This window comes from Gigantopelta aegis, chromosome 6 (genome assembly GCF_016097555.1).
Source record: "Gigantopelta aegis isolate Gae_Host chromosome 6, Gae_host_genome, whole genome shotgun sequence".
Taxonomy (NCBI): Eukaryota; Metazoa; Mollusca; class Gastropoda; order Neomphalida; family Peltospiridae; genus Gigantopelta; species Gigantopelta aegis.
In genome coordinates, this window is record NC_054704.1 from 45,502,154 (window position 1) to 45,529,997 (window position 27,844).

General features: G+C 33.8%; 1 protein-coding gene across 1 annotated transcript; it reads right to left on the reverse strand.

Moving 5' to 3' along the window:
* LOC121375555 (low affinity vacuolar monovalent cation/H(+) antiporter-like) lies at window positions 1-27,844 on the reverse strand. Its single transcript, XM_041503058.1, has 21 exons — window positions 27,800-27,844; window positions 25,498-25,831; window positions 24,803-24,911; window positions 22,878-22,994; window positions 22,225-22,286; window positions 21,672-21,839; window positions 20,636-20,749; window positions 19,395-19,475; window positions 18,744-18,846; window positions 17,956-18,032; window positions 15,152-15,216; window positions 14,406-14,557; window positions 12,754-12,785; window positions 11,172-11,271; window positions 9,758-9,906; window positions 7,520-7,694; window positions 6,865-7,001; window positions 6,143-6,237; window positions 5,095-5,173; window positions 2,522-2,630; window positions 1-579 (listed from the first exon to the last, which is right to left on the reverse strand). Exons 2-21 carry the CDS (start codon window positions 25,735-25,737, stop codon window positions 500-502), a joined length of 2,244 nt encoding a protein of 747 aa, XP_041358992.1. The 5' UTR covers window positions 25,738-25,831; window positions 27,800-27,844; the 3' UTR covers window positions 1-499.

The following is a 27,844-nucleotide window of genomic DNA, read 5'->3' on the forward strand; positions in this document are numbered from 1 at the left end:
AAATACAATGTTTATTGCATGGTTATAGTGATTTTAAATAAGTACAATGCCATTGTACCTTATTGTAGTAAAAACTGAATATTAATTTATAAGATTTAGGCCTATATAAATTTCTCTAGGGTCTACTTTTCACGAAACACAAATAACGATGATGCAACCTGTAAAGCGTAATACCGTAAATGTACTAATTAATGTTTAAATTTGTTAGTGTTAAGATTTTTGGATAAAAGAGTTCTTTTTAAAAATATGTATTAAATTATAATAATATTGAAAAATAATTTTAAAAATATATATATATAATTGTTTAGTTTTTTTTAAATTTTAATACCAATAACTAAGGTTGACAAGTATACATGACATTATGTAGTGTTCATATAACTTCTTGTAGTACTTTTTAAAAAGTTGTGTTAAATCGTGTACAGTTAAAAAATCTCCTGCTTTTTCAGCACACACCTCCTGCTTTCTCTTGACTAAAGGTTGACAGGTCTGCAATATGCCATTAGCACTTTGCTTCTGGTGGTGTGATGGTGAAGAAGTACATGAGCATCAGCACTAAGTAGATCAGCACAACAATAGACCCTGAAGGAATAATAGAAACATGTCCAGGAATGTGTAATATATAGAGGTCATTATCAGCGTGTCTTTCGGTATCATCAATATCACATATTAGGAATAAAAATTGTATTATCTGAGCCACTGGCAAGCATAATACATTATTTTTATTTCTAACATATGATATTGACAATACCAAAACACTCGAGGGTAATAATCTCTTTATCATATAATCTCATGCCCAATACAACGTCTTTTTGTAAACTGTATGCACAACTTTAATTTCAGTCAGTCATTACCTGATATATTCAAATGACGTAAGAATATGTGACGTGGTGTCTTTTAAATAGAAATGATGTCAAACTCAATGATGTCATTTTAGATGTCCATAAATAAGAATAAACTAGTGCTTAACATATTTTGTTTTCTAAATGCTGGACAGCTTTCAGTGTAAAGTTGTTATCAAAATGTTTTGTTTGATGATTATGAATGCATATGTCAGTTATGGGATATCACCGTAGTACATTTGTTTAAATATCAAAAGTGCTGTGACTTTGAATAATATACATCTAATTTGCAAAGTTATCAAATTCTGAAAGTATGTGATCTGAAAAATATCACATACTTTGATTACACTGTATATGCTAGCTAACATATGATAAATTAAATATAATAAATAATATAATATATATAATATAAATAAGTTAAATATAATAAATAGAGATAATTATTACATGAGCATATAATACAAGTAAGCTGCATAGGTTTTGGAAGATGCCAGTAACTGGCTTAGGGATGGGTGGTCAGGTATCGGGTAGTTGTATTTTGTTCGCCTTTCAACTGGAAGATTCTATGTAAAAAAATTCAGAATTTACCTTCATCCGATTTCCCCACTTCCAGTGACTGCATGTACATGTATAGGCTGTATCATTTATTAGATTATTTACATACTGTTTTGTTAATGTAATTTTCTGTGAGGTTCTTAAATTTTGTTGAAGTCACATGCAACTGAATAAATGTTACCATTTGTCAGGGAACACCATAGGTATCACCGTGAAGTTTTTTTAAATTAATTTTAGTTTTTATTATTAAATTAACTTTAAATTTAATTAAAACAACATAGAACTTTAAAAAATTAGAAAAAATTGCAGAAAGGGAGTTCAGTTTCAGTTTCCCTCCTGCCCCCATACCTCACCAATGACAGACCTGGACATGTAATCTTTCTAACACTTTTAAGGCTGTTAATTTCTTCGACTCCTAGAAAAGTCATGGAATTTAAAGACCACTGCAAACCCTGTGTAATATCACATCCATGTACTCGGAATGAAAGTAAGACTGGCATAACAAAGTGCTATATATTTTAAGCACTGATTATTATGGGTACGGTAATAAAATAAAGAATGAAAGCACTACACAGATCTAATCTCAGAAATAACAATGAATGAAACATTGTTTTTAAGGATGGCCTTGGCCTCAATATGTCCAGACTGTAGCATAAACTCTATTAACGTGTCTCTGTCCTATTAAGGTTCAGGCACGTCTCTCCCACACCCAATCTCTGGCATGGCAAGATGGTTGACTGTTCAGTAAAAAGATACTATATACATGTAGCAGGTTCAAATCCCACCACTATACTAGTACTCATTATTGTTTTAATTTTGTTCAGGTTACGTACAATAAAAATCAAAATACAACACTCAAATATATACTGATGGAAAGAAATAAGGGAACACATTGAATTGTAGATCAAATTTCATTCACTACTAGCGTAGTAATGTCTGTATTTCATAAAAAGTTGTAATGTGGGATTGAATGTCTGTAGTGTTGAATGAGCTGCCTATATGTTCCCAGTCAACTTCTGACAATATGAATTGATTTTTGATGCAGGCATTATTTCTTGTTGCTATCTGTGTGATCCTTTATTTCTTTTCATCAGTATATATATGTAACTAAAAAATGTGGCTCATACCTTGGAAGTAATCACTTTTACCATCTTGAAAGATGTAGTTGATGACAATAACAGAAAAGATCACAGCCCAAAAGTGTACATCCTGATAAACCAGAATTAAGCCCATAGGCTGTGAAAAGAAAAGGAAAAAAACATGAAAAAATTAAACGTTTCCAACAGCTGTCAAATATAATGAATATATTAATTACATGTATGTCTTATAATTACAAGATGATTAAGATTGGAAGATTAATTATTATGGAATCTAGCAGACAAGAGAACAGTATTCTATTTGTTTTACAAATCCTTAAAAAACAAGTTAAAAGAAATTGAAAGTCAATTCCAACCAATATTTATTTATGGTACTGGTACATGCACAGTTATCTTGTTTCATTGAATGAATGAATGAATGAATGAATGAATATTTAACGACACCCCCAACACAAAAATACACATCGGCTATTGGGTGTCACAAATGGTAAGTATATGAAAATATTATTTGTATATATTTATGTAAAAACATAGTGTAAGGAGCTGTGGGGGGAAAGTATAATACAATACATAAAATGAAGGTAAGTACATGTATATTTTAAAACTTTGTACAGAAGTCAAAGTGTTTTTAAAACTTTACAATTAATTCTGGATGGAATTTAAAAGATTCCAAAACATTTCTGTTGCCAAATATATCATTTCTCGTTGGCTTGAGATGATCACACCCCACCAAAATGTGGCGCAGTCATTGTACACTTGTGCTAGTAATTGGTATCGGTTATATTAATTTCAGTGAATAATTTGCTTTTGACAGAGATGTAATCTCCATGGAACAGCCAATCATATATTTGTAGTTCCTTAATTTAAACCACAACATATGTTGGATATCAGCATGTGATACCACAAAACCCACATGGCAATATTCATCAAACAATGGTGTTCTCTTGAATGGATGTGTAATCAATAATATGTTTAGGATTAATTTTATTAAATCGTTTAGTATATGTTTTTGTTTTGACTAGTCAAGTAAGTATATTTTCTGGCTGAAAATCAGGGTGCTGAGTGGGGAGGGTAAGGTTTAATAGAGAATGAACACACTGAGTTGGGAGGGTAAGGTTTAATAGGGAACTAACACACTGAGTGGGGAGGGTAAGGTTTAATAGAGAACTAACATACTGAGTGGGGAGGGTAAGGTTTAATAGAGAATGAACACACTGAGTTGGGAGGGTAAGGTTTAATAGGGAACTAACATACTGAGTGGGGAGGGTAAGGTTTAATAGAGAACTAACATACTGAGTTGGGAGGGTAAGGTTTAATAGGGAACTAACATACTGAGTGGGGAGGGTAAGGTTTAATAGAGAACTAACATACTGAGTGGGGAGGGAGGGTAAGGTTTAATAGAGAACTAACACACTGAGTTGGGAGGGTAAGATTTAATAGGGAACTAACACACTGAGTTGGGAGGGTAAGGTTTAATAGAGAATGAACACACTGAGTTGGGAGGGTAAGGTTTAATAGAAAACTAACATACTGAGTCGGGAGGGTAAGGTTTAATAGGGAACTAACACACTGAGTGGGGAGGGTAAGGTTTAATAGAGAATGAACACACTGAGTTGGGAGGGTAAGGTTTAATAGGGAACTAACACACTGAGTGGGGAGGGTAAGGTTTAATAGGGAACTAACACACTGAGTTGGGAGGGTAAGGTTTAATAGAGAATGAACACACTGAGTTGGGAGGGTAAGGTTTAATAGGGAACTAACACACTGAGTGGGGAGGGTAAGGTTTAATAGAGAACTAACATACTGAGTGGGGAGGGTAAGGTTTAATAGGGAACTAACACACTGGGGAGGGAGTGGGGAGGGTAAGGTTTAATAGAGAATGACACACTGAGTTGGGAGGGTAAGGTTTAATAGGGAACTAACATACTGAGTGGGGAGGGTAAGGTTTAATAGAGAACTTACTGAGTAGGGTAAGGTTTAATAGATAACTAACACACTGAGTTGGGAGGGTAAGGTTTAATAGAGAATGAACACACTGAGTTGGGAGGGTAAGGTTTAATAGGGAACTAACACACTGAGTGGGGAGGGTAAGGTTTAATAGAGAACTAACATACTGAGTGGGGAGGGTAAGGTTTAATAGGGAACTAACACACTGAGTGGGGAGGGTAAGGTTTAATAGAGAATGAGCACACTGAGTGGGGAGGGTAAGGTTTAATAGAGAATGACACACTGAGTTGGGAGGGTAAGGTTTAATAGGGAACTAACATACTGAGTGGGGAGGGTAAGGTTTAATAGAGAACTAACATACTGAGTGGGGAGGGAGGGTAAGGTTTAATAGATAACTAACACACTGAGTTGGGAGGGTAAGGTTTAATATGGAACTAACACACTGAGTTGTGAGGGTAAGGTTTAATAGAGAATGAACACACACAGTTGGGAGGGAGGGTAAGGTTTAATAGAGAACGAACACACTGAGTTGGGAGGGTAAGGTTTAATAGGGAACTAACATACTGAGTGGGGAGGGTAAGGTTTAATAGAGAACTAACACACTGAGTGGGGAGGGTAAGGTTTAATAAGAAACAAATGCACTGAGTGCTACTTACATATATGAGATTGATAAGCACAAGCAGAGGAATCTGTACCAGACACACCTGTATAGCTGTTGAGCTGCCAATCTCAATACTGGAAACCAAACATTATACATGTATGCAATTAATTATGAGAAATTAATGTCTAATTATGCCCCAGCATGAAGAGTACACATAATTCCTGCCATTATGAAAATGTCAACGGTAAAAAAACATGCCACTGAATATAGTTCAGGGCAAAAAAGTGCCGTGGAAAATTAAAAACTGATTGCCATAGCCAATTGCAGGGGTTGACACAATTACTGGCTACTGGGTCATTAAAATTTACAACACTTAAATAGCACTATCTTAAATGCATCAGTCAGATCTCTGTGAAGAAACATAATGGAATATAACAAAGATATTTTGTAAGAGTCTTGGCTGCTTTAGTTTAATTTTTAGCCTATCCAATTAAATGATTTAGGAAAAAAATTAAGCAGTTTCTTAAGACACATTGTTACTTGAGAAGGTATTATTTCATAAACGTACCCCTTCCCCCAAACTTCAAAGTATCATGTGAATACTCTCTATATAATGCATGTTAGTGTATACTTTGGAATACCATAGCCATACATGTAGGTGCTTGGTTTGGATGCTGCACCCCTTCCTTATAAAACTCCTGCAGCTGCTCCTAATAAGTATATATGTTACAGTCAATATGTCAATATAAATGTTTTCGTGCAATTGCAAGTCATTCTTTTTCATTCAGTCATTTTGCCTAATGACTAGAGGTCTATTTCAGTCGTTTTGGCCTAATTCCTGGAAATTTTAGTCATTAGGCCAAACGCCTGATGGTCGGCGTTAGGCTAAATGCCTAAACATTTCAGGCATTAGGCCAAATGACTGGTTTGACATATTGACTGTAACATATACATCGATCTAACATACTTCTGTTTTTGAATATTTGTAAAGAATATATTATTTTTAATACAAATGCTATAAACATCAGCTTCTCCAGCTATTAAGGAATTTGTTTTGTCATCACCAATTATGCGAATCATATGCTAATGAAATAATGAATTACCCAAGGTTAACATTGTTTTGCAAAGCAAACTGTACTCCATTCACAACCTCTGGTAATTCTGGTATCACAGAAAGCATAGTCACTCCAACAAACAACTGTATATACATGTAAAAAGAAACAAATATACATGTATGTAGAATCTACATAACGACTGCACAAACATATCAACAAATAATACTGAAGATCATTGCAAACAATTTGTTTTAAATATGTTACAACATTAACTTAAAATGTCATCATATCAGTGAAGCACGCCAATTTGTTTTCTTTTTTAAATATACTGCCCACCAAAACATTTCAATCACAGACAGAATTTCTAACTATTTAATAAAACTGTCTCAGTTATTCCATGACAATCTCATAACACTGAGATAATATAGTGTACAATATCATATTATGCCAATTACAAATTTAAGTTTAATTTTTATTTGAAAAAATATTTTTCTTGTAATGATAAAATAATTAGCTTAAAAATTAATAACCTTTAAGTTTTACAGATAATGTGACAAAACATTCATAGCTTGAGCAGGGCCTTAGCTAGAATTTTTGTTTGGGGGGGGCAACTGAGTAGTTAATAGTCTAAAACTTCTTTTCTTTAAGTTTCTATAATGCTTTCCGAATTTTTTTCTGGGGTTGGGGGACAACTGCCCCCCTTGCCCCCATGCTAGCTACGGCCCTGTTGAGTGTGTTCAAGCTGAAAATCTTGGAATTATATAACCAACCTCTGATACACCCGAAGCCTCGACGAGTGGTTCGATGTTGTCGGTGATGGTATCAGCACTGAGTGCAATGAACACCGCACAGAAGAGAAGAATAATTGTACTCTTGATGCGTGACCACTGCGGGGCACCATGCATACCTGTATTAACAAGCAAATATGGCAGACAACATTTAAAAAAAAATTAAGTCTATATACAACTATATGTATGTTAAAGGATATTGAATATCAGCAGACAGTCAGTAGGCCTAATTACTCAACCAAAAAACTATTTTGATCTAAAATCGACCGTGCCTGTATGACAATATGATCTAGACAAGTTTTTGTTCTAAGGTTTCACTCAATGAACCCAATGACCTGTTATTAACCATACTCATCTAACAAAGAAAAATACATGCATTGTGTTACCATGTGCAATTATTTTGATTGTTTCCAACATGCAAAGGCCATAATCAGTTGGTAATATCTAAACATATATATATATATATATATTATTTGTAACATGCCATAAACATTACACTAACCTTATCATTAAAATATTTTTTTCTTTTGTTTTCTGTTATGCAAGTACAAGAACACTGGAAAACAAACCTTGGAATTGGCTATTTTCTTGTTTAATTTGGGAATATAAAAACACTGATTAAAGCTAATGGGTGTACCATCAGAATTCTCTGCCTTCTGTTGCTCTTCAAAGGCTCCATATACATGAGAGGAGTGGGTTTTCAGTGTGAACACCAGCCCCATGATGTAAGCCAGGGGTAAGACCAAGGCACAGCCGTACACCAGAGGTTCTATGTGTTTGTTGTACAGAGTCTTGTCTCCATCTAAACCAAACTAAAACAAATAGAACGAGAAAAATGTCATGTTACACACACTAATATTATAAACAAGAAAATGTATTAAATACATTTATTACCCCAGCGGTCACTCATAACAGGGAAAATATTTTCCATATTTTCTCAGTGGGAAATATTCTGCACTGGTCTAAAGAATAATACTATTGGATTTGACGCTTACAAACCAATGTCCTTGTCAGTACTAAATATGACGTCATCTCGATTTGGCAAACACACAATGACGTCATGTAGTTTAAAGAGTTTGTGTTTACAGCTATCTGTTTTGGTGTTAAATTTATAACAAAACGTCATTTTAATGCAATTCATTTTAGATTTTGTACCACAATAAAGAGAACTTTTGTTATTGAAAATTATCTATGAACGTAATTAAATTACAAAGTTATAGCAATACTCAGAACAGAGTGTAAAGTGGTTTATATCGTTTCTATACATGTAAATTATACATGTGTGTCGAAAATAAAGGCTTTTAGAGAAAAAATAGCTGAGGTAATAAATAGAACAAATAGGTAAGGTAATAAATAGAATAATAAACTCAGTACCAGTTATTATCAAATTTATGTCCCTTGTGCAATAATGTTCATTTGTCACTCGCTAAAGCTTGTGACAACTGAAAATTATTTCACTTGGGACATATATTTGATAATAACTGGTAACTCATTTATTATCCTCTATGTATGTCACTTAGTAGGCCTACAGTCATTACAAACTCATGACAGTCTCTTTATCAATCACAGAAATGACCAAAATGTTATATATTTGGCCAAATCATTTTCTGACAATAAATAAATGATCACAACATGTGTTGAAAGTTAATACAGCTAAGAGCTGTATTATTCTGGACCACTCTTTCTTTTAAATGCAATATGTAACAATAAATTCACAAACATGTTTCATAAATTCTTATTAACGGATGTCACATTCAGGTCCTAATTGATAGTGGTAGTAACCCCTATATAGAATTTCAAGCATTGTGGTGGTAGAAATTCAGTGGTAGTAACCCATATATAGAATTTATAGCACACTCACAGTGGTAGTAACCCCTATATAGAATTTATAGCACAGTCACAGTGGTAGTAACCCATATATAGAATTTATAGCACAGTCACAGTGGTAGTAACCCCTATATAGAATTTCAAGCATTGTGGTAGTAGAAATTCAGTGGTAGTAACCCATATATAGAATTTATAGCACAGTCACAGTGGTAGTAACCCCTATATAGAATTTATAGCACAGTCACAGTGGTAGTAACCCATATATAGAATTTATAGCACACTCACAGTGGTAGTAACCCCTATATAGAATTTATAGCACAGTCACAGTGGTAGTAACCCATATATAGAATTTATAGCACAGTCACAGTGGTAGTAACCCCTATATAGAATTTCAAGCATTGTGGTAGTAGAAATTCAGTGGTAGTAACCCATATATAGAATTTATAGCACAGTCACAGTGGTAGTAACCCCTATATAGAATTTATAGCACAGTCACAGTGGTAGTAACCCATATATAGAATTTATAGCACAGTCACAGTGGTAGTAACCCCTATATAAAATTTCAAGCATTGTGGTAGTAGAAATTCAGTGGTAGTAACCCATATATAGAATTTATAGCACACTCACAGTGGTAGTAACCCCTATATAGAATTTCAAGCATTGTGGTAGTAGAAATTCAGTGGTAGTAACCCATATATAGAATTTATAGCACAGTCACAGTGGTAGTAACCCCTATACAGAATGTCTAGCACTGTGGTAGTAGAATTTCAGTGGTAGTAACCCCTATATAGAATTTCAAGCATTGTGGTAGTAGAAATTCAGTGGTAGTAACCCATATATAGAATTTATAGCACAGTCACAGTGGTAGTAACCCCTATACAGAATGTCTAGCACTGTGGTAGTAGAATTTCAGTGGTAGTAACCCCTATATAGAATTTATAGCACACTCACAGTGGTAGTAACCCCTATACAGAATGTCTAGCACTGTGGTAGTAGAATTTCAGTGGTAGTAATCCCTATACATAATTTCAAGAATTGTGGTACTAACAACAGACTGTTGACAGGAAGAACACTGGAATCCTGCAGTAGTATTTCTTGTCACATTGTCAGCATCTGTTGAGTTGCCAGAGATCGGCTCACAGTGCCTGCACTGCAGAGTCCCATATATCTTAGCAAATAATGTGGGAGCAAACACACCTAAAATATAAGACAAATAAAAACATTAACATCAAAATGATATATATATATATATATATATATATATATATATTATAAAGTATAAGCATGACACTGTTCTTCAAGCTATCCACTTTTGAACATTACAGGCATTAAAGGGACATTCCTGAGTTTGCTGCATTGTAAGATGTTTCTGACTAATAAAATATTTCTATGATTAAACTTACATATTAAATATATTTTCTTGTTTAAAATATTAGTGTCTGTATATTCAATGTGTTCCTGGTCATCTTAATATTTGTAAGAAGCCCAAACTGGATTTTGTCTACAAATAATTTTGTACGTACGCAAAAATATATTTTAAGAAATAAAATCAAATTTAACCTAGTACCACTATTAGAACGATAAGAAACACGTTTAATATACAGCCACTAATATTTTATGCATAAAAATATATTTGATATGTAATTACAATCGTTAAAATGTCTCTGTTAGTCGATAACATCTTAATTGCAGCAAACTCAGGAATGTCCCTTTAATATTTTACAAACATAAATGAGGAACATAGCCAACAAATCATTTGGTGTGGTGTGGAATATCAGGGCACAATATTTTATGTGAACAATCATTTTGTTCACGTGTTGGTTTCGCAATTTCAAATTGATGGGAACTGCAAATGGGTTACATGGTTAACTGCTATATTCAAAGATTAAAAGTTGAAAACTTAGGATCACCAGAATTTTATTAACTTACCGGTATCCCAAAAATTAAAACAGAAAAATACTTTTCTATGAGTAATTCAGTTTGTTTAAAATACATTTTGAATGTCATTGTCGTACAGAACCATAGTTCAAGTGTGCTAGGGTTAGGTAACTCACTTGTTACGCAAATGTAATTCATGTACAACTGAACAATTGGTTATTTGTAAATGTAAAAATCACATGAACTAATTTCCAGTTACCAGAGATTTTGAAACATTGTCCCCTGGAAGAGACAAATTCCGGCTCCGAGTTTTACTTGAAATTATAATAACTCAAAATCATATATATAATATGATGTTCCCTTTGTGTAGGAAACTATTTAGACAAAATATACAATTTTCTGAAGATGCAAACCCAGACAACCCTAACATACATGTGTGTGTGTATGTGTGTGTGTGTGTGTGTGTGTGTGTGTGTGTGTGTGTATATATATATATATATATATCTTCAAGCTACAGGTCCTTAATTTTCTAATTTACTTTAGTATTCTTTCTACAGCCAACAACACAAAAAACATCCACTAACCTGCAACTGAAACAAAGAGCAGAGCAGCACTGATGCTGGCAGATCGAGGGTTAAAGATCTGTGTTCTGTGCTTGATCCCTCCAACCACCATACACACTCCCTTCAAACAAAACACACATAGTCTCAAAATGTGTATAAGAATATAATAATAAGGGATTGAGTGGTCATGTGCCCCATTCCTGCCTCAGACCTTCAAATAAATCACGGCCGTACCATCCAGGGGGGGGGGGGGGGTGTGTGTTAGAGGGGGGGGGGGGCAGTTGCCCTCCTGAGAATCTCACTTTTCTTTTTTACTCCAGAAAATAGCATACACATCTCAGGGTTTAATAAAATATGTTTCATTTGTTTATAAAAAGTAGTGCACGCCCCCAGGATTTTTGAACCTGTAAATATATACATTTTTGCAGATAATTTAAGTTATTTTTATCATAAAAATTGTGAGAAACTGACAGCAAAGATCATACAAGTGATCTCATTTGGACAAAAAATTGTTTAGAATTCCTTACACCTCGAAATGTTTTTTTTTTTTAAATGAATGATTTATATGCACATTTTTATGCAAAATCTTAAATTTATACAAAATAAAAGAAACATTTCTCTGCTATTTGTTTTTTAATATACATTTTTCTTTTCACAATATACTTGGTTTTTTCAAATTTGTAAATACAGTGAAACCCCCAAGTCCCTCTCCAGACCAGAATTCTCTCGAAACTGGACATTTACCATGGTCCTATGATTTTCACATCTTTTACCACTAAACTTTACATTTTTAAACCGGAAACCTTTCTAAACTGAACCCCGAATGAATAATTCAGTTCCAAAGTGTTCATTTATCAATCATTATGCCACTAATTGCCCTGAATATCAATTTGGCTGGATTACCTAACTGTGAACTAGGATAGCACAATTAAATATATACGCATGCTCGGGTTAGCAGACAGATGGTTCTCACCGTTACATAATAACAATTAAGCAATTAAAGATCAGTTGACAGCTTTGATATATAAGTAACTAGTTCACACTTACACAATGTGTTCATTTGCAGCTTTGTCGTAAATTTAGTTGAGATAGGCTGAGTTACATGCACAGTTTGGGTTAAGTGTTTTTAAATTACAAAATGTGACTAAAGACCCTTCACAAATATGTTCCTAGACAAACATATCAAATGATTTGCTTCAAATATCGACAGAACAACAATGACTTTAATCCACTGACTTGTTAATTACTTCTTATTCTAAATTACTGATCTGTTCACCATAACTCATAAATGCACCATTTTATCCACATTTCATTGTCGTTGAGAGTGGGTTTTTTTTTTTTTTTAAATATGCCATTACGTTCCATATTTTTAATAACAAATAAAATACAGCAAATGTGTTTGGTGTCAATACAAACTCCTGAAAACCAGACACCTCTAAAGACCGGACACTTTATTTGGACCCGTGGGTGTCCAGTATAGAGGGGTTTCACTGTAGTTTATTTTGAATTTTAATCCAACAATCATCTCACCTCTATCGTCAATGTACTGTTAGATAATGATCATATCTCACATAAGATATAAATGACCCCAATATATACTTACAGGAATCAGTAAAATGCTGACAAGGATTGTACCTGAGTAAAAAAAAAAAAAAAAATTAAATAATAAAAATAATAAATCTTCACTTAAAAGTGAAACTATACAATTCAGTTTTGAGTCACAAATACAATAAGTTATAACATATTATATAAATTCTAAATGAAGAAAAGAAACATAGGGTACACTGTGTCTTTAATCATATATGTGCAAAGATTATGAACACTAGTTCTACTTCCAGACTGGGGATGTACAGATGGACATACACATGTACAAACAATTGTGTTCATACTAATGTAAAAACAGTAAAAACTAAATAAAAATAACATACATGTGTATGGGACACATTTTACCATCACAGTTATCTAGGTGAATTAACACAGACCTCCAGACATTCTGAAGACACTCAGGAACAGCACGTCTTACGTGAACATTACATGTCTGTCAAACTGACATATCCTCTCACATGTTCTAGCATGAGCCTGAAGTGAAGGTCCTCTATTTATGATGAGTGTGTTTGGTTGGCATATATAGCCTAATAGTGTTTTGTTTTTAAATGGAGTTAAAAATAGGACCTTAATGCAAAGCATAAATGTAAAAATCTGACACAGTAATGTTAGTTTCAAGACTGACCTATTCACCTCTTGCTGCTGCTAAAACAGGAAACACAACAATTACATCTGCATGTGCCACAAAACAGCTATTAATAAGTTCATACATCTACTCATGACTTGTACCAAGCATATAAGCAAACACGAGGTACATGTTGAAAACAAACAAATATAGTTAACACAATGATTTTATTGTAATTAATATTCAATATGGAAGACATGAAAACATATTAAAAGTCAATTTGGGCGACCATGATGTGTGATAGGCTGTAGGACAAATAGTCATCATATGCCGGTAGCCACTAGGTTATTTTCCATTCCCACCAACCTGCCTTGATGGCTTTATCAATGGCTGTGGCAAGTTCACACAAAAAAAAACCTTTCTGCAAACACAGGTATGAGGTACATATTTCAAAATAAAAGCTGAAATGATCTTTGAAAAGCTGAAACAGACCTTGACCGTAACTTTTTTCAGTAGTAGCTGGGCTACTAGGTTATAAAATCTGGTAGCCCTCCGTAAAAATTGGTAGTCCAATAATTTTAATAAATTAAAAGAAAGAGAAAAAAGCTAAATAATTTACTTTTATTTAAACATGTTATTTTAGGTAGGGTTTTATGTGTTTAAGCATCTTGTTGATTGCAGAGTAACTGGCTGTGCCAAAAACTAAATCTAGTAGCCCAGTGGACTACTGGGTTTAGACATCTGGTAGCCCAAGCAACAAATGGGTAGCCAAAATACCCCGGGCTACTGCTAAGGTCAAGCCCTGGGAAACTTCTATACCATGCTTAAATAGAGGTTCTGGGGTTTTTTTTTAGCATTTCAGATCAAATCCAGTCTGACTTTCGGAAATTATTTGATGCAAACGAAAAGTAAAATCTGATAAAAGGCTTAGACATCACATCACATCACTGTATAAAATGGGAATGAATAGCTTATATGTTACATGCAGGTTTTTTCTCTACTCATTAAAACATTATGCTAAAAGTGTCATTAAACACACATTCCTTTCCTTTCAAAATTATAAGATAAATCTACATGTATTGTACCTGTCAGTGATGACTTGACAAGTTCCTGGAAACAATCCTTCCCTGTGTCTTTGTTCTTTTTGAGCACTATGACATACAGAATAATCTCCACTATGGAGCCAAACGTGGCATTCAGTATTGCACCTATTGCAAAACTGCTCTGAGCAGAAATGCTAAAATTAATTGAAAATGAAAATATGATCAGCATATTTATTACAGAAAATCAATAGATGCATAATTCATATATTAATGTAAATATGATGGTATTAGCCATGAGTACAAAATTATTTTTCTAAAACTGTGTTAATCCCAAATGTACATTATTTTATGTTACTACATGTAAGTGACTTTGATTAATGATCATTAGCGGTGTATAAAACTAAAAAAATATATTAGTCTAATGAATTTAGCCAGGATATAGCAACAGCAAATATTTTACGATATATCCTACTACAGTTGACACCAATACAGTATTTCCAAATTGGGATTTAAGGTGAACTAAAATACATTGTTTTGAAAGAAATGGGCCTAATATGATGAGGGTTTCTTTTTTTCTTCTTTTTTTTGGAGGGGTGTGTAAACATTTTTATGTACCGCTTGTTAATAGTAGAAACTTGAAATAAGATATTATTGGAGATCGGGAGAAAAAAAAAAAAATTAATCTTTTTCCACAATTACAGGTTTCAGCTGTATGTATTTATTTTTGTAATACCTTATACCAACATTAATTGTTAAAAATGCTGTATAGGTTAGACAAAGTTCCTTACCTTGTTATTGCCATTCCAATGTAGTATGTTAATGGAATAATAGCTAACACTGCTAGTATACATTTCTGCAAGAAATCAAAACATTTCAAATTAATCAAGTTTTGGAATACTTTAGTGGGAAGTGAGATATATAATTGTTATCTGATGAAGTAAAATAATATCCATCTCTGCAATGATAATGTTATGATGTGCCAACTTACTTATACTCTAGTTTTTAAACACTAAGACATATTTTTTACTATTAAAGCCATTTTTTGATAATTGAAATTAGATATTATTTAGATCTTATTGATTAGATTATCCATTTCGGTACATTTGAAGTGTTTTTTGGTCATCCTGGTGTTTTTAATATCACAAAATGCATTTCTCATATTCTTAAAAACGCATGTGCATCCGAGAAGTAACAGTTATGGAGTCGAGTTTTAGTCTGCTTTCAGAGGGTATTTCACCATTTCAAAGTCACAGATTCATGTTTCATTCAATTGTAACTTTATCCAAATGTGTTTTAGGTTTGTAGATCAACTAAACTATGTCCCTTTAAAATTACCAGAACTGACACACTTTTGAGTCAATTATGGATTTATAGCTTCTGAAAGAAAATGCATGAACAATGAACAACATTATCAATTTTTAAATATGTGTTGTCAGAAGCCACAGATGGGGTGACTGGAAATATACCACTCAGTGGTTAGAGTGCATACCAGACAGTACTGTAATAAGAGACAGCCAGTTACAGATAGAAGTACAATGAAACCTGCCTAAACCGGACTCTGAAGATACCGAAATCCTGTCAAAACCGGCCAAATTCCATGGTCCTGAATATTCTCTTATTTAAACCATGTATTAAAAACCTGATAAAACCAGAACCTGTCCATTTTGGAAACTGGATTGGTTTTTGGTTCAGAAATGTAAAATCCTTTATTAATTAACCTGAACAAACGGGCGTAGTATAAACGAATGAAGAGTAACCTGAACGAAAACACGACTTCCAGAAAACAATCCAGACCGGAATTTCTGCTGTCCAGCATCTGGTGTTGCGTCATGGCAGGGGAATTAAGGCTTGATTGTTTTCAATTGTCCTGTCTAGTGCAATGCACTGCTGAGCAAATTCTTTACAGCTTCAGACAATTCTCAGATACTCACACATTAGGTTTTTCACCTTTTATATTTAATCAATGTACTTTGATAACGAAATACTGAGAGAGTAAAATGTTAGAAACAACTTAATTTAGAATTAAAATATGCACACGTGACTTAATACACTACATACAAACATAATTTTTTTTTTTCTGCGATAGATACAAAAAACATGCACGCTGAATGTTGCTAAAACAACAACAAATGAACATGTCTCAACCACCACATGCTAAACATTAGGCGTGTGGAATTATCGTTCAAAGTAAAATTTGATTTGATTAGGCCTAATGATTTGCAGTCTGTACCAAAATTAACTCAAACGGATTTGGCAGGAAAGTATGACATTGGCATTTCCACTGTGTCAGACATATTAATGAAAAAGACTGTTTATCTGCAAGAATATGACAATAACTCTAGCGCCAACAAAACACGATTCAATACAGGCTGCAAATATGATGAACTGTATGAACTGATATGGAAATGGTTTCAACATGCGCGAGCAAAGAATATTCCCATATCTGGACCGATCGTTCAGGAAAAAGCTTTGAAATTTTCATCTGATCTACTGATTCAGGATTTTAAGGCTTCTAACGGATGGTTAGAAAGCTGCAAGTCACGCTTTTCTGTTCGACATTTCAATATCAGCGGTGAAAGTGCCGGTATAGATAGCCTAACAACGTAATTGATGATTACAAAGACTGTCATTTTGCAACGTTAACTGTGGTAAAAACTAAATTATCTGTTGTTTTTATTTATGTTTTAATGTCAATTAATAAATAAAGATACATAACAAAATTGAGAGTAAGCGACATTATTATGAGTCATTGCTTCAACAGTCACATTCATCTGGCAATTCTCGGACATGTTCGTTTGCAGTTACGAATTCGATGTCAAGGGAAATAACTCTAAAACATGACCCTCTAAACACCGGATCCTCTCCAAACCGGATAAATATCAGGTCCCCAGCATGATCCAGTTTAGACAGGTTTCACTTTATCAGGTTTCTTCTTGTAGCATTGGTACTAGTCAATAACATCAAAGGTCTGTGGGTTCAGATTTATAAAAATGTGTCTATTTAAGAAACAGTTGGCAAGTATCTGAAGTATCTGGTAGTCGAAAACTGAAAATCTGTTATACAGATTACTCTCTAGCATACTGACCGAACATATAAACAAGACATGGCTGGAGCACACTCGAGCTACATTTACCAATGTCTAAGGTCTAACATCCACTGATTAAAGGAACATACCCTAGTTTTTAAACACTAACGCATATCTTTGACTATTATAACCATTTTTGATAACTGAAATCATACTTTACTTAGATTTTATTGTTTATATTATCAATTTCCGTACATTCAAAGTGTTTTTGGTCATCCTGGTGTTTTTAATATTACAAAATGCATTTTTCATATCTTTAAAAACACCCCTGTGTCTGAGAAGTAACAGTTATGGAGTCGAGTTTTAGTCTATTTTTAGAGGGTATTTCACCATTTCAAAGTCACAGACTCATGTTTCACTCAATTGTAACTTTATCCAAATGTGTTACAGGTTTGTAGATTAACTAAACTTAGTGTTACTTTTCACGGGTTGAAACTAGGGTCTGTCCCTTTAAACAATGTGCTGGGGTGTTGTTAAACAAACATTCCTTTCTTTTCATTTACTCACAGCAGCTCCTCCGATCATTTTGTTGTCCTTGTCCACGAACTCCAACACGGTCGCCAGCAGAACAAACACCAGCAAGTCTGAGATAAATAGGAATCTAATACAATATAACATGACACTTTGTCTATGTTTAAATACTAGTATATAATACAGATTTATTCAACAGCACTATTAGCAGGCACACAACTTCTAAAACTCCACCTTCTAATGGATGAGATAAATAGGAATCTAATACAATATAACATGACACTTTGTCTGTGTTTAAATACTAGTATATAATACAGATTTATTCAACAGCACTATTAGCAGGCACACAACTTCTAAAACTCCACCTTCTAACTATTTGTTCTAAAGACTCAGTCTGGAGAGATATTTTGATATTGCCATGAAAAGAACGTCTGATCTGAACCAAGCTAGAACAATATATAAGAAACATGTCTTGTTTCCTAAGTTACAGAATCAGCAAACTGAACTTAGAATCTTCACCTTGAGTTGTACTTTAACTTGTGTTACAGGGGTACTTTTTATTTTATTTTAAACTAACCTTCCAATGAGGATAATAAACACATTTTGAAAGCATTTTGGAATTTCTAAATCCCATTACCTTGAGGAAATAACTTCTTTCTAGAATTATAGAAATCTTGAAAACTGTACTGTAATTTAATAGTGATGTGAACTGTTCTGTAACCAAAAGTCTACAGCCCAAATGATGTGTGCACGCATATTGTATGTCACTTGTATCTGATGGCTAAACAACCCATTGTTGACTTGTTACAGCAAGCAAAGGATACTGACGAGGAACACGTTAACCCCATCGACTGTGTACTTGTAGTAGTAAACATTCATTGACTGATGAGTGAACATTATGATCTCACTGTGCAGCATTTTAGAGTCCTGCAAAAATAGAAAAACAGTCAAACATGATCAAACTGCCACCTCTGTTATTCAACCACTTGTCTTTAGACGTCATATTTTTATTCTCCAACATCATCTACTAAAGCACTTACTAACATTGACCAGTAACTTATTTTAAAAGGTCAAATGAATTCTTCTAAATCATCTAACAATTCAAATTGACATGTATTAAATGATACATTTTTGTAATCTTAAGTGGTTGCTAAACACAGGTTTGATTCCAATGTGTTTGGAGGATGTGAATCAATACCCCTTTTGCAAATATTTTCCCACATGCTTTTTTGCAATTCCTTGCTTTAAAAAATATTAGCCAACAAATTTACTAGTTCCTTACATTACAGAAATGAACCCTATTGAAACAATTTCCAGTGTCACCCATGCAGCTTCAAATCAGATCCTGAATTGATTTTATTTATCACTCCGAAGATAGTCAATATACATGGACAGTCAACATGATACTGATCCATGCATGTAGGGTTGGTAATAATTAAGGGTATAATTATAAGTGATTTATCGCCTTTGCTTACCAGTGTCATTTCACTGCACTCCACAATATCAACTTTTTCTGGGGACAAAAACAGAATTTTTGTGATTGTCTTACTGTTAAGCTGTGAAAAAAGGAAATAAACAACTGTGAGCAGAACTGTACAAATATAGCATCAAATTTTTGTGATTGTCTTACTGTTAAGCTGTGAAAAAAGGAAATAAACAACTGTTAGCAGAACTGTAAAAATATAGCATCAAATTTTTGTGATTGTCTTACTGTTAAGCTGTGAAAAAAGGGAAATAAACAACTGTGAGCAGAACTGTACAAATATAGCATCAAATTTTTGTGATTGTCTTACTGTTAAGCTGTGAAAAAAGGAAATAAACAACTGTTAGCAGAACTGTAAAAATATAGCATCAGATTTTTGTGATTGTCTTACTGTTAAGCTGTGAAAAAAGGCAACTGTTAGCAGAACTGTAAAAATATAGCATCAGATTTTTGGTTTTACATATAATGCTTCTACATTTATTTTTTTAATTAACAACAGCCAATGTTTTGTTTATTTGTATATAAATATGCACGTACAAGAACTGGCTCATATCATTTGAACATATTCGTCCACTGCCAAACTATTCACTCATATGCTACAGCTGTCTAAAAACATTTATGGTGGCTACCAGATATAATGTCCCACCAAAATTGTACATTCTTAATAAATTAAATAGAACCACAATTAAGAAATGTGGCTTGTTTCTAAAAACCCTGGGGCCTTTGATATAGAGGGGTACAGGTCGAACTCTTTCCCACTGGTGAAGGAGTATTTTTTTACTTTACAAGTCCAAACCTAGGGATTTACAATGGGTATCTTTACACCACCTTCATCGGAAACATTTATCAAATATTGGTACATAATTATCACATTAAGTGCATTGTTTTTAAACCAAAATATTTGTTACTGAATATCCTTTTTTTCTTTCTTCAAAAATCCTTCATTTAGAAAACATGTATTGTACTCTCTTCAGCAAATGAAAATGTTAATATTTGTAATGGCACTGTCACATCCATTAGTATTTTATGTTAATATTTCATAATTTATATATACCTGGTATAAAAATGTCTCCAAGTGTCCAGGGTCATAGCTAGTGGAGGAAGGGGGAACAAAGAAAAAAAAAACCTGACTATTAACTACTCAGTTGCCCCACCAAATAAAAGATCCTAGCTATGGCCCTGGTGTCAGAGTCGGTGAGATTGCATATGTAATACTGATGGCCGTAAACGTACCTTTGCAATGGGTATGGTAATAACAAACATCCAGCTGATCCCCCAGATGACTGCATGAGCAATCAACAGAAGAGGGAGCCCAAGAATAAACCACAAATAGGTGACTGGCCGTTTCTGAAACATACAACACACGTAAAAAGTAAAAAAAACCAAAAAACAGTACAGCATAAAAACTATATCGCTTGGGTGGGGAATCAAACAACTGTGTGTGTATCATTCTCTCCATATACTGATACATGTACATGTATGTATATTGTACCAACATAACATTCTCAATCAAAGGGAATTCCAAATTAAAAACAAACTTACATAAATTTAATATAAAAATAAATGCAGATATTTTGTGTACAATAAAATATAATATCTGGTTTAGACAGATGAATTTTTTTTAAATAAGACACAAGAGTGATAATTATTACAATATAACTTGGTGCTTATATCTAGTATTCCAGCATACTATCCTGTTCAAGCAATTTTGTCATCTCTCCAATTAATATAGTTTGTTTTGTTTAATGACAAGCACATTGATTTACTAATCATCAGCTACTGGATGTCAAACATATGGTCGTTTTTGACAGTCATAGAGAGGAAAGCCACATTTTTTCATTAGTAGCAAGGGATCTTTTAGATGCACCATCCCACTGACAGGATAGTACATACCACAGCCTTTGATATGTCAGTCATGGTGCAATGGCTGGAATGAGAAATAGCCCAATGGGCCCACCGACGGGGATCGATCCCAAACCGACCGCACACCATGCGAGCACTTTATCACTGGGCTATGTCCCGTCCCTCCAAGGACGAACTTTAATCCACACAATTTGACCTTTACATACCAGTATCCCATGTGATGGACTTTAATCCACACAATTTGACCTTTACATACCAGTATCCCATGTGATGGACTTTAATCCACACAATTTGACCTTTACATACCAGTATCCCATGTGATGGACTTTAATCCACACAATTTGACCTTTACATACCAGTATCCCATATGATGGACTTTAATCCACACAATTTGACCTTTACATACCAGTATCCCATAGGATGGACTTTTAGTGACCACCTCTTCAGGTTGTGAGGTACATGTACTCTGCCGGATCAGTGATGTGGATTCATCAACCTTGTCATGGCCATTTTGGTAAGTGTAAGTTGTGTTTTCACAGCTTTTAGCCACAGCATGTAGTGGCACTGTGTGAATCTGAAGACAAAATTCATAAAGAACAACTAATAAATGTGATAAATTAACAGAGAACAAAAACAAGGGAATTCTCATGCATAGATAAATCAGTTTTAAAGTGTTATGGGTAAGGATTTTTTAATTAATAATTTATTTTTAAACAGTTCTTTGAATGTTGGCCCATCTATCCATTAAAAAAAAAAACTGAACAAAAAACACCCTACCATTCTAGTCACATCCCGAAAGTATTGTAGTCCCTAATATATATGTAATTATATCACATTTATATTTAAAAAAAGATCTGGTGAAGTGATCTGATTGCATGAACATTTTTTCTGATGAAAAATAATTAATTAGATAGATTCAATTTATATATATAAGTATCTTATTATTTAAATATTCCTACCTGATGAACAAACTTTCCAAATGGCCACAAAAAGTACTTTGCCATCTTCCAGCAAAATGTTCCTAAAATAGGAAAAATACAAACATTTACAGTTGTTCCAAAACTGTATTTACTAATTTATGACAGGTGAGTTTGCTGCCATTTGATTCTCTGACATGCATAAATGGCTGAAATAGAAAAAGTTATTTTGTGGATGGTGAGCATATAAAAATAGTGTCTCCCACTTCCCCCTTGTGATCTATTCTCTAACAGCTTTTATTAAAAGGCCTTTAGAGAACATATACATGTAATAACACATTTACAATTCTTTGTTTCAGACAGTAAACTGAGCATGTACAATGTAGAATGGATCACAACCTGTTTTAATCACTTATCCATACAATCCTTGGGTTACAAATCACATGGAAATAACAAAATAACAACATCACAACATCAGAAACTAGAGAATGTTTTTAGTTCTCCAAATGTTTGCAGTACTGATAGATCAAACATAATTTTTCCTTTGAATATACAGGTATCTGTATGTATATTTGTAAAATACATGTATTTACAAAAATAATGGGAGGTAAAAGCATTAAGATGACCAAAACACATTGAAAATACCAACATAATTAATGCAAGAATTTTACACACCGGTACCAGTACAAACTCACCGTAAGCCCGACCGAAGTATGTAAGGAACATGAGAGCACTGACTAGAAGATAGAGTAATGCCAACCACCAACCAAACAGCAGCAGGTAAATGATATTACTCGGCCGGGTTGTCGTTACTGGAAGAAAAAACAAGTATACATATCAAAATAAAATAATTTGAAGCAGAAAATATACAAAACAATATAATATATCAAAGAGAATGACCTCATTTGTAGATTTTTGATAATATTTTCTAACTACAATCTTATTCAGTAATAATATCATTAGTGCATCAAAGGCACTGAATCATTAGTTTAATATTTGTGTTAAAATGTCATCATTAAATCAGGTTTTAGAAGTTAAAATATGAAAATTTTGAATTAGAGATTCATGTCAAAATTTTAGAAGTTAAATTTCAGAAATAAAATGTTGTATGATGTGTACATGCATGTATGCCATAAAAGTACATATAAAACATGAATATTTGTTTTATATACTGATGATACAGTCTCTAAATAAAATTAGTTGTATAAGTTATGTCACTACTGATACATGTACCCAGGCCTCACGCGAGGTCAAAATCATAGATCGAAGTCACTTCTCTCTCAAACTTTAGTTTTTAACAGCAGGGAGACTTGAATTTTTAATCCCCACCAAAAAAAAAAAATATGCAAAAAGAAGTTATCTTAATACAGGTGCAACTTTTACAATATGTATTTTTATTATTATTTTCTTTTGTACTGCTAATTGATGGATATGGCACTGTGCTCTCTATATTTTTTTTAAATCACATTTCCACATGTCGCCTTCTTTAGAAATAATAAAATGTAATTGAAAATCACTAATTTAACCGTTTAGAATTCATTGTCTCACAAGTTTGTCTTCTCATTTCATTTAATAACTACTCCATGCAGAGTATTGTCCTAGTAGATTAATCTATCATGGTCCAGCTTATATTACCCAGAGGCAATTAAATGCATTCCACAGTCACGGTTTCTTAATTGATACACTGTGTAGTTGTCAGACTGAATAGGTACTAGTATCAGTGAAGGTGTGAACATTGCTTATCTTCTGCACCTTGTCACTGTTGTTTAAAATAAAAAAGTTTTTATAGAATTTACAGTGGCTGCTTAACACGGGTTCTTTAGCAACTTGGGGATCCAGTTTAAGTGGCTGCTGGGTGTGTAGGACAAGTCACCGCTTATTATTATTAAAAATCCACTAGGACAGGTTTGCCTGTATTATTTTATAATTTCAACATTTGTTTTGTATGTTGAATTTATTCATTATGACAAAGTCTACATAAAACTAGTTAATTACTCCCGCATGTTTTTTTCATGAGGTCTGGTGCTCCAAACAAATATTTTTTTCAATGTATTATCCAAAATCCCTAAAACATTCACTCGACATAGTCTAGGTCCCCACCCATGTACAATTTCCAGCACATATGCTGCAACTGTCAGTAGCACGTGTACGCTAACTATTAGTGCCAGACACGGGTGTTGTATGAGCTGGACCGTCTATCTGTGAGCCTGTCACATGATTTTGTGGTGCCAATCTCTCTTTGAACATTCAGACACTTCACACTTAATTATTATCTATGAATAGGTGTTCTTCAAGTTCTTCACCATTCATCTGTGATGTGTACCTTTCAAGTGATGACTATTTTTTAAAAAGCGACACAGATTTAAAAAAAAAAGATTTTTATTTTTTTTAACCCTCCCCCACCCCTCTCGTTCCAAGTACAGTGCTTGGCTCTAGTCAGAAATCGTGCTTGCACCGAACATGCTTGAACATTAAATTGATATAAGCACGTTAATTCCCGACATCTGACCTGACAGTAATTTGTTGGCATACATATATTTCGCCTTACAGTTACTGGCACGGCGAAATCAGGCTGGTCAGAGCCTTGCATGTACCTCCCTGTGTATATAATATATCTCACCTTTAACAGGTTTCACTTTGTTGATATCAGCATACAGATCCTGAACTATCTCTGACCGCGATGACAGAGGGCGAGATGTAACATGGCTTTTCCACTTCTTGAACCCAAACTGAAATCACAAAACAATTACATAGATTAACTATACACATAGGCTGTGAATTAAGCAGGATTCCGTCTCGGAAGCAGAATTAAGATTATGAGATCACAAAATATCAATTTTACATCATTTGATCATTCCAGCAGCATCCTAAAAAAAAAATATCTGACATTCAATGCCTGCTAACAATTAGAATTTCTAAATGGAAATGACACAGACCAGACACCAAATACAAGGTTTCTGTAGCATAAACATTCTAAGAAGTAATTATTTGATGTTTCAAAACATCACTGGACAGTGGTGGAGATATCACAAGCAAAATAGAGTGTCTTGTAAACATAACTGATAATAAAAATACTTGTGTAAGAAAAATGGCATTTAAAAAGAACAAACTTTATTAAATATATTTATTTTAAAAAACAAACATGTGGATTATTTGTTTATAAATTATTTATATCTTTATATATTTTCCAATAAAATATGCACAAAATGATTAGTTTTATCCTGCCACATTTAGAACAAAACTTATTTCTACATCAGTTCATGTACAAATGCATGAAATAATTTTCAATGAATATTATAAAGACTATATATTTACCAAATAGTTATTGGATATTCTGTGAGCCTCGATATCATTTTCTGGGTGAGGCAGCATGACGTAGCTGTGTTCCAGCTGTGTGTCATGTTCTTCATGCTTGCTGCGTGGTTCTTCCAGTGACCGCGTCAGGGAGTTTCTGATGCCGATCTCATTAACAATTGGCCGCGGTGCTGTTTTCTCTGAATGGGTGAAAGCACTATGCTCCCCAGAGTACTCGATGTTTCCACCAGACATGCTCATCTCAAATTGGCCTATGGTAAATCTGTGTATACACACATAAACATCAATCTAAACTAAAATTTTCTTTCTTCAATTGTTCAACTTCAAGAGATTTCTGAAAAAGAGAGATAATTATTCTTTCAATGAAGTTTACATGCAAATTTTATACATGTATGTACATATCAAAGCTACAAAAATCGTACAATACCAGACCTCTAATTTAGCAAATCAGAAGGCAAGGCTATTTGGCCTAGACCAATGCCAATTGTTTAAAAGGACATTCAAATATTACGTAACGCTCGATGGGGTGGGTGGGTTCAGGTCCAAATGTTATGTAGCGTTACAGGGGGTGGGCGGATGTATTTAACAGCATTTCGTAACACACTTTTAAAACAAAATTTATTACTAAAATATTTTATTTTGTTTTGTGTTTTACATCTAAACGCTCTGTCATTGTGACAATGTTTATCATAGGTAGTTATAGTTATATATAGCTATATACTGTATAAGGATAATAAATCGAGTTGAAATGCACATCTATGCTTTTCCAAATGCAAAACAGTATCAGGGTTCATACACTTAAAACATTTTCATTTTCCAGGACTTTTAAGCACCAATTTGGTTCATTTTCCAGGGCTTTTTTACATTTTTCCAGGAGTCTGAATATATTACCTGGAAAAGATTTACTTCACGGCACCCCAGTAAACTGTTTATTCAGTGGTTGTTATGCCTCAAACATAAGCTGTATGTTAAAATTATATTACATCCATCGCATGACTTGTTTGTGAATGGGAGGGCATGAACGTACCTGTATGTGTGTATGTCTCCAAGCACTACATAATATTTTGGGGGTATATTGTATACTATAGCATTACAGGTGGGAAGGAAGGTGTCTAATTTTGACCAAAATAGTGCTACATAATATTTGAATGGCCCCATATGACCAGAAGGCAGAGCAGAAAGGAAAACTTCAACAAATGTTTTAATACAACACAATGGCACCCATTCAAAATAAATAAGTGTGAACTGTTTCAGGTTAATTCTTAAGATAACTTTCAGGAGTTGTGTTCGAGTAGGCCACAGAGCACAATTATTTACGCTATATGTTTCTATATAGCATTAGTAGCTGTAGCATCTTATTAATATCAGTAGGCCAATGGATTTTTTTATGCACATTTGCCAGTCTGAGAGTAACATACCCTGAAAAGGACAACCCCTGTTGCCCAGCTCTTTCTCCCAGGTTATTGGTTTAACCAAACACACCCACTAAACCTGGATGGAGTACACAGAACATTACTAATGCACCTGAGCGTTTGAAGTCAATGTTGTGATTAAAATAATGTACTATTTACAAATATGGATTTCAAGTGAAATTACAATAAGATTATTATGTTATCTTTATTGATGTGTACGAAGCCAAAACAAGGGTGCAAAAAGTGACGTGCTGTTGTCAATGTTAGTGATCTCCTAACTCAAAAAGTTTAAAGTTTGTTTTGTTTAACGACACCACTAGAGCACATTGATTAATTAATCATCAGCTATTGCAGTATTGGATGTCAAACATATAGTCATCAGAGGAAACCCACTTCATTTTTCCTAATTTGCAACAAGAGTTTTTGTTATATGCATTTTCCGACAATTACTGACAGGAAAGCACATTCCACGGCCTATGACTGTGAGTACGACCAGTTCAAGTTGTAGTGCACTGGTTGGAATGAGAAAAAACTATTAGTTGAATGGATTCACCAAGGTGGTTCGATCCTGCGATGCAAGCACATCAAGCAATAGTTCATCTAGATTAACCTCGCGTGCAAGAACAAGGCGCGCGAGGTTTATCTTGATGAACTAATCAAGCGAGTACTCGAACTCCAAACGTTTGTTATAGGCTACTTTATAAATCTCAAAATCTCAGTCACTGTCATGATGTCATGGTGAATTAATTTGCGAGTGTCACACCGTATCACAAAAACATTTACCCCCCAAAAAGATGCATTCTCAACCGCTAACTGACATTATACACAGTGCAAAATGTGTAATCTATATTAATTTATATATCTGCGTAAATAGTTAAACATAAAATTACCATTGTAAACACCAAATCATGTGACAGTACCTTGACCTTTATTTA

What these genes read in the sequence shown, in the direction of transcription:
- LOC121375555 (XM_041503058.1), bottom strand. Translation starts at nt 25,737, where the DNA reads ATGAGCATGTCTGGTGGAAACATCGAGTACTCTGGGGAGCATAGTGCT. An exon ending in AAATGATCGGAGGAGCTGCT is followed by an intron (nt 15,217 to 17,955) that starts GTGAGTAAATGA and finishes GATTTCTTGCAG; the next exon opens with AAATGTATACTAGCAGTGTT. An exon ending in CTTCCTGTCAACAGTCTGTT is followed by an intron (nt 7,695 to 9,757) that starts GTTAGTACCACA and finishes TATTTGTTTTAG; the next exon opens with TTTGGTTTAGATGGAGACAA.